This window comes from Fukomys damarensis, unplaced genomic scaffold (assembly GCF_012274545.1).
Source record: "Fukomys damarensis isolate Sample0158 unplaced genomic scaffold, DMR_v1.0_HiC HiC_scaffold_20, whole genome shotgun sequence".
Classification (NCBI taxonomy): Eukaryota; Metazoa; Chordata; class Mammalia; order Rodentia; family Bathyergidae; genus Fukomys; species Fukomys damarensis.
Window position 1 is genome coordinate 26,403,752 of NW_022900932.1, and position 7,876 is coordinate 26,411,627.

A 7,876-nucleotide genomic window follows, 5' to 3' on the forward strand; every position below is an offset into this window, starting at 1 on the left:
TTGCAGGTCCCTTTTTCACCCTAATAGGCCAGAACACTGCCAGAGAAGTGTACTTCAGCCCAAATCACCCAGTGTCAATGCTCCAGGAGGCTTGAGAAGTTGCCTGACTCCTCAGTTGCTCTAAAATGAACCAGAGGCCCTGAGAATAGACTACGATTTTGATAGTCAACCGGTAGCCTTCCTGCTCCTCACCAGTGCCCCAGTGCTCTCGATACAGAGCCTTAAAATCTGGTATCACCTGGAAAAGAACAGGTGCCACATTGAATGGACCCTCGGAAGAAATATGAATAACTTCTTTCAGTTGGAAAGAGTCAGATTATAGTGTTTAAATGGAAGGGAAAATTTGGCCTCTCGTCTAAGTCACACGCAGCTTCCCTTATTCCCATTTCTGAGCCTGTTCAATGATTCACAGGAGTAATTCAGTTGTCTCCCCTCTGGTAGTGGTGATAGCACTAGAATTTCTGACTCAGGCCTGCAGGAAGAATAAACTGATTTCCTCTTGAGTGGTGTGGGATCTCTTCAAGCTTGGCACCTACAAGCTGCAAAGAAAGTTAGATGCCTTAAGCTTTATTGAGCATCCAGCTGACGTCTATCAGAACCAAATTCCTAGCCAACTCCTGGTGGTCATGACCTCATTTTCCAAGATGGTAATGTGGATCAACTCCGGACATAATGAGATGATACACTTGAATGATTAACTTTCTTAGGTTTGTGTTATCTATCTTTATTGTGAAATGAATAATACATTCAAAATATTTTATGTCATATATGTGTAATTGACAGAGAAATAATACTGTGAGCACCTAAGTACTTATTATCCAACTCCTAAATTACAATAGGTTAATATTACCTAGTAGGGGCCTGCGCTGAAAGTTTCTTGAAAGGCTGTGTGTGTGGTGTGTGGATATAGATGTATGTATATAGTTATATTTATTCACTATTTTCAGTATTTATTATTTTATACATATATATATATCACATATTTACTTATTTTTTATTGGTGTATGTTTGCAATATATAATAATTTGTTTGGGGGAATTGGTGCATGTATACAGTACATCCTGATCATTTCCATCCATTTATTCCCCTTTCTTCCTTCTCCCGCACCCTCTTTCCTATTTCTAATAAGTATGCCTTTCTGTTTCCTATTACCTCTCCTTAATTCTTTTCTTTACCTATGTTTTGAGTTTCCCATATATTTAAACTTGTTTCTGACTTACTTCACTTAATAGTATGATCTTAAGTTTCATTCATTTTACTGAAAATGATATGATTTCATTCTTCTGGTTGAAATATCTCTAGTATATGTGTGTTAATGTTTGTAAAAGAAATTGCTTAACAATGTTGACAGTTTGACCAAGGAAGGATACACTGTTTTAAGAGGAAGATCTGGATTTGAAACAAGGCATCTCTCAAAGCCTGATGTCGAATCCCTCCACATCATTGTCCAGTCTCCTATACTCAAGGTTCTGAGTTCGATCCCCAGTACCAGGAAAAAAAAAAGTCTAGTTCCAGCCTGCACTTCCAGGGGGTCTTGCTTGGGTGAACAGTGGAGGAGCATAGAGAGGTGCATTTTTTAAGCAGCCCAGGAGATTTTGATGCACACTTAATTGAAGAATGAGTCTCATGCTTCTCCAGTTTTAACGAGCAATACAAATCACCCCAGGGAATGTTGCTAAACATGAAGATTCTGATTCAAAGCTATGGGCCAATGCCTGGGCTTTTGCATTCCTAACAGGCCTTCAGGAGATGCCAAAGTTGCTTGCCTATGGATCACACCTCTTGTAGGAAGTACTGAGTCCAACTCTCACTTATAGTTGAGGAATGTCGGAGGTCCAGAGAAGTGAAGTGATTCGCAGTTAATCATTTGATGGCCATTTCCTGCACATCAAGGAACATACGAGAGAGTGAAAAGCATTCTTTCAGGTAATAATTGAAATAGTACTATTTATTAGGGATGCTGTGTTTGACGCATTAATAATGCGTGGAATATAGCCTCAGATTGCTTATTGTCTGGGGGAAAAAGCCAGTTACCTGAAGTAAACAAAGGCTAGAAGGAAGTGAGGGGGCAGTGATAAATGAAAAATGAATGCAGTATGAAACTAAAGACATGGAGGTTGATCTTTCCCACCTGTAGCATCTTGGATAAGTGATTTAAACTTTCTGGAACTCCAGATTTTCCTGTACAAACTCAAAAGGTTTAAAGTCAGAGATCCCAAAAGCATACCTGCCATTGGAGTAGGAGTAAAACATGAGCGGGGTGTGTTTCTTAGAGACAAAAAACTGGTGGCCTCTGGACTACATTTCTCGCATAGACTTTCAGGTTTTATTTTTAGGAAACAAGTATATTTTACTAATTTGTTTAATTTTAAAAAGTTTTTATTGAGGACAATTTTAGATTTACAGAAAAATTACAAAATGAATACAGAGAGTGCCTCATATAGCCCTCATCCAGTTTCTCCTATTTTACATTACCATGGTACTTTGGCCAAAACCAAAAAATTAATATTACTATTAATTAAACTCCAAGTTTTGCTTGGATCTTACCAGTCTTTCCGTTAATCTTCTCTTTTTGCTTCAGAATCCCAATCAAGCTACCACATTTAGATTTGGTGACTGATCTGTGACAGTCTCCTAGTCTTTCCTTGTTTTTAATGAGATGACTACCTTGAAGAACGATAAGCATTCTACAGAATGCTCTCCATTCTTGGTTTACATGTTGTGTTCTTCATGATAAGGCTGGTGTTAGGGGTTTTTGGAAGAATTTGACAGAAGTGAAGGGTCCTCTAGACATGTTTTTGATGTTCCTTCCTGTGAGAAGCCAGGAAATATTTCTAGAATTTTTACCACAGCCTCAAGTCATTAAGTATTAAAGCTACCAGAGACCTGAAGAGGTCTCTTGGCTCAACTTGCTGCCTTTAAAAATCTTGAACCAGGGTTGGATGTGTAGTTCAGTGGCAGATTAATCGGTTTACCTGGCATGTGTGAGGCCCTGGGTTCCCTCCCCAAAACTATAATAAACAAAGAAGTAAGTAAATAAATACTCCTGAACTGGCTTTGTAACTTGTGACATTTTACATACAAAATAGAATTTCTGCCTTTTCTTGGCAGCTAGTAAACCCGGCAACACTGGGCTTGCCATGGCACCCAGCAGGAACTGGCTAGAGGTCAGTGAACCATCCTCTTTTCTTGATGTGCTCACTGCATCTGAGCCCTTCTACATCCTGATTCCTTTGCTGGTCTGACTCTGAGGCAGTTGGTGTATTTTGTGGTGTGATTGAGCAGTGACAGTGAACCTTTTAAAGAGACTGAGTGCCCAAACTGTTTGGGACATCATCACTGGTGCTGCTACTTCTTTCTGAGGATATGCATGGCCTCTCTGTGAGCTGTTACCTGATGCTCGGCTGTTGGGGCGATGCTGGGGCAGTGCTGGGGTGACTTGGCTCATGTGCCAACAGCAAGGGCTCTGTGTGTCTGCTGTGGCACTCATGACCCAGGTTCACCACCACCGACTTACATTGCAGAAAGACTGCTGAGAGAAGGCGAGGGGCTGGAGTGCTGGGGAAGCCTTTCTAGAAAGGTCCACTTGACCGGGGCCCTGCAGCAACTGTTCTCAAGGGTTGAGATCACTAGCATCCCGGGGGACTTGTTAGAAATGCAGTGTGTTGGCCCCATCCCACAACGACTCAGTCAGAAACACTGAGTCAAGTTGCCCACAGCTCCACAAGCCCTGTGGGGTTTGAATGTTTGCTGGGATTGGAGAATCCTTGCAGAGGCAGGAAGGACTGGGATGTGGAGAGCGGCCGTTCTGGCCTGCAAGGATGGGGAACAGCGATGGACATTCTGTGGGAGGAAGCCTGGAGTTGATGTGGGCTTTGGGCCTGTGGACTTTCAGTGTATACGGACGTGGCCTTGCTTCCAAGTATTTCCACGGAGGACTCCGTATTTGTACGCCCTAGGCTGCCCTTCATCAGCCGCCCCAATACTTGCTACATCAAAATCTCACTAACGTGAATTTGGTAAGAAAAAAAGTCATCGTGGTCTCGGATCGATTAGCAGGCAGTTAACTCCTCAGAGCCAGGCCTTTGTCCAAGTGCAACGTTCCCTGACTCCGAGTTGAGTGAGTTACATAAATAGGAGAAAATGGCTTCCTTCTGAGTCTCTCCTGTCAGGACTGTCTCTCTGCTCCCCGTGTGTTCCAGATATGTGCCGAGCTGTGTTCCACCACCCTGAACTGACCCCTGAGGATCAGACTCTATCCTCTCCCTCTTCTAGTCCCTCCCTACCCACTGCCTCCCTCTGGCTCATTTCTCAGGTCTCTGGTTCAACGTCACCATTTCTAGAGCCCTTTCCCATCCAGCAGGGAATGGGACTTTTCCTTAGATGGGCGGGAATGCCTGACTTTTCGGGACAGCGATTATGTAGTATTCCTATCTGTCCCAGCTCCTAGCACATGCCTGGCACACTTGCTAAGTGATCCGTTGCCCACAAACAAGCAGGGCACCATATAGTCCAGTAGTTATGCATCCTGGCTGTCAGTCAATCAACCTGGGTTTGAATCCTGGCTCCACTTACCTGGTGGTGTGGACAAGCCACTTAATATTGCTATACTTCCTAGAAAGGGATATATTGTTAATACTGGCCACCAGTGTTTTGTGATGCCAACTGAGCTATATATAATACCTAGAGCTCTTGAAACAATCCCCTGCAAGTAGTAAATGCTCACTAAATATTAGCACTAAACTGCTCCTTGGTGATGATGTATTGAACTGTACCGATGAATATTCCAGGTTATATTTTGCCTAAAGGTATTCCATTTCTTTAAGCAGAAAGATTTGTGGAACCCAATAAAAAATAAAGGGTGAAGTTGTGCCTACCTGCTTTTCTGTTTTTCTTTTTCTTTTTCAGGGCAGAAACAAGTTGGGATGGATCAGGTTCAGCGGACAGATTCGGGGTAGATGCATTCTAAAATTCACAAGCATGGCTGCCGTTTAGACTGACTATATGCATTTCTTCCAAACAGCTTGAAGCAAGTGTTAAATCCACTCCCATGGTAGAGACATATGTGTGTGACTCCGAGCTTATTCGTATCTTAGGGAAAGATGCCGAATGTGATCCAATTTTTGTGCATTTTACCTATTTAATCTCGAGTTGGCTGCCTTCTGCGACAGGGTTGTAATTAATATTGTTGTAGAACAGGAGGCTCATTAAGTTGGTCTCATTATGACTATTCAGGTTCTGGGGCTCGGCTGAAAAGGATTTCCCTATTATCAGCCCTGACATATATTCCTAATCAAGCAGGCCAATTCTTTTCTGTCAAGGACTGTCTTCCAAATGGAGATGGTATTTATTCTGACTTGTACTATTAGTGTGAAAAATGTTGCCTCTGCTGACATACATATAGGCCTGTGTCACACGGGTGCTTCCTTAACAAGGCCCACAGAATATAGGAATTTATAAGATATTGTGCTTGTAGGGATGGGATGTCTACTGCATTCATTCGAAAATCTCTGGTTCAAGGAGAAATTTTGAGAAAGAAAAGAAACATTCTATAATTATAAATCTGTTGAATCTTGGTGTCAAAAGAGGCTTTGGTAGTCATTTAATCTCCTACCCAACATGGAAGTTCCCTCTTAGCAATAATGATTTTAATTTTGTTTTTTCTTGATCGCTTCATTTGACAGAGATCATTACATACAGTGTGACCAAATTCATTTTCAGACAGATCTAAGGATAATTCCTTGCTATATTGATTTGAAATTTGTCTCCTTCTTACTTACCCACTGATCCTAGTTCTGCTACAGAAAGCTGCCCCCAAAGTTTGGTCATTCTTCATCAAGAAAGCTTTTCTGAAATGGTTGTAGATGGGGAGGAGGGGAGGGGGTGAAGGGAGGGCAGGGACAAGGGGAAAAAATGAGAACCAAGACCTGTCATGTAGAGGTACAAGATCCCAACAATGAATGTAACTGTACTGTATCCCTAAAATGTACCAATAAACTGAATTAAAGCTGAAAAAAAAAAGAAAGAAAGCTTTTCTGAGTGTTTCCAAAGATCATCTCTTTCCATTTTCATCTTCTGTTCACCTTTTACAGTTTGCCACATTCTTCACCCTCCTGTTCACTGGTTCGAGGTGAGGTACTTTTCAACCTCCTAACATATAGCAACCATCAGGAAAGGAAGCTTTAGGTGCAGTCTATTTAAGGGTCCAAGGAGGGTTTCTGGAATTTGTCCTGAAGGACTATGCCATGTGGCTCCTACCCAGAAATAGAAGTATTGGTCTCTTTTCCTCAGGACCTTGGGCTGCAGGTGCCCTGCTTTAACCATACTACTCACTGAATGCCCTTGGGAAGACCCTTCTGCCTTGGGTGTAAGCACAGCGACTGTGGAGACAGGCTGCCTGCATTCAACTCCCAGCTCTGTTGCCTCCTGTCTGGTGTGATGCTGAGAAAGTTGCTCTACCTCTCTGAGCCAGGACAGGGATGATAACATAGGGCCTAGTTTGTAGGTTGTTGAGAATTAGTGAGCTTGTGCATGTGAGGGCTTAGGAGAGCTCTTGAGGGACACACCATAAAGTGTTAATGATTATTAATAAGCCCTAAAGTAGCCATCTATATCACACTCTTTTGCTTACCTTGAGCTTTGAGTCTTAATTTTGACCCTTCAAGGGTAACCCCAATCCTAAAAAGGGGATGAGCCAGGCAATTTATGGTAATTCCAAATGAATTTGTCTTTTGGTTGAATTCTTTTCCTGAATCCAGTTCCAGTACAAACTCACATTGAGAACCAATCCATCCAGAGCATTTTTTTTTTTTGTACCGGGGATTGAACTTGGGTCCTTGCGCTTGCGAGGCAGGCAGCAGAACCACTGAGTTAAATCCCCGGCACCAGAGCATTTTTTTTTTTTTGGTATCGGGGATCGAACTCAGGCCCTTGTGTTGCCAAGCAGGCCACTGAACCGCTGAGCTAAATCCCAGGCCCCCAGAGCATTTTTTATATAGATTGCATTTCATATGAGAGAGTGAGTCCATAACTTGCTGTTTTTTGAATGTTTAAGCAGAATTATGTCTCTCTCTCTTCTTTCCTATCTTCTTTCCTCAAATGAAAGCTCCTCAGAAATCCAGGATGTAAGTAAGACAGATCACAGATGAGTAGGTCTGTTTGGCAGTTTGAATCTTCCGTCCTTGGCAGAAGCAGCCTCTTTGTTGGGAAGTCCCCAGGTTCATGGGAATACTGGGATTCTGAGTCACATCATGAACCAGTTCTGCCTCAGAGTGTCTGAACTCTAGCCCCAGTCTTTTCACAGGACTGATCTCTCTCAGCAGGTCCATCTCATCTCCACCTGATGTTAGAGATTCCCCCTTCCCCCAGCACCTTCTACCCCGACCACCCATCTACCTCCTGTGGTGATCTTCCCACCTTGGTCCTTCAAATGATTTCTTTTTAAAAATCATCTTCCCCTTACCTCAGTGCTTGGGTCATACTCAGAGTCAATAGCCATTCCTCACATCCATCCTATGGAAGGGCTCCAGGGTTTAGGGCTGGACTAGTAGAGGGACAAGATAGGTGAATGTCACACATTGCTGGTGAGGGCACAGGTGAGAGAGAATAGGGAAGGCTCAGATGTGCCTCAAAGCTGAAGAGGTAGCTATTTAAGTGGCAAATCTCTTTAAATCCCTTGTTCTCTTTGATATTTCTGCAACATTTATTTGATCACTCAGGTTTCATTTAACAAGTGTCTACTGAGCAACTGATATAGCATCATGCACTGCTCTATGCATTGGGCTCCACGAAGGGAGATACACCAGCCCAGTCCCACTGGAGCTCAATTTACAGAGTGTGTGTGTGTGTGTGTGTGTGTGGAGGGGCAAATATGCCT

At 42.8% G+C, this 7,876-nt stretch overlaps 1 protein-coding gene across 1 annotated transcript in view; it reads left to right on the forward strand.

The window, feature by feature from the left end:
- The first annotated feature begins 3,790 nt into the window (after positions 1 to 3,790).
- The window catches only part of LOC104874117 (glyceraldehyde-3-phosphate dehydrogenase), a 10,913-nt gene continuing 6,827 nt past the window's right edge, over positions 3,791 to 7,876 (forward strand). Inside the window, 1 exon segment of the mRNA XM_010641089.2 lies at positions 3,791 to 3,922. Within this exon segment, the coding sequence (XP_010639391.2) occupies positions 3,791 to 3,922 (132 nt within the window).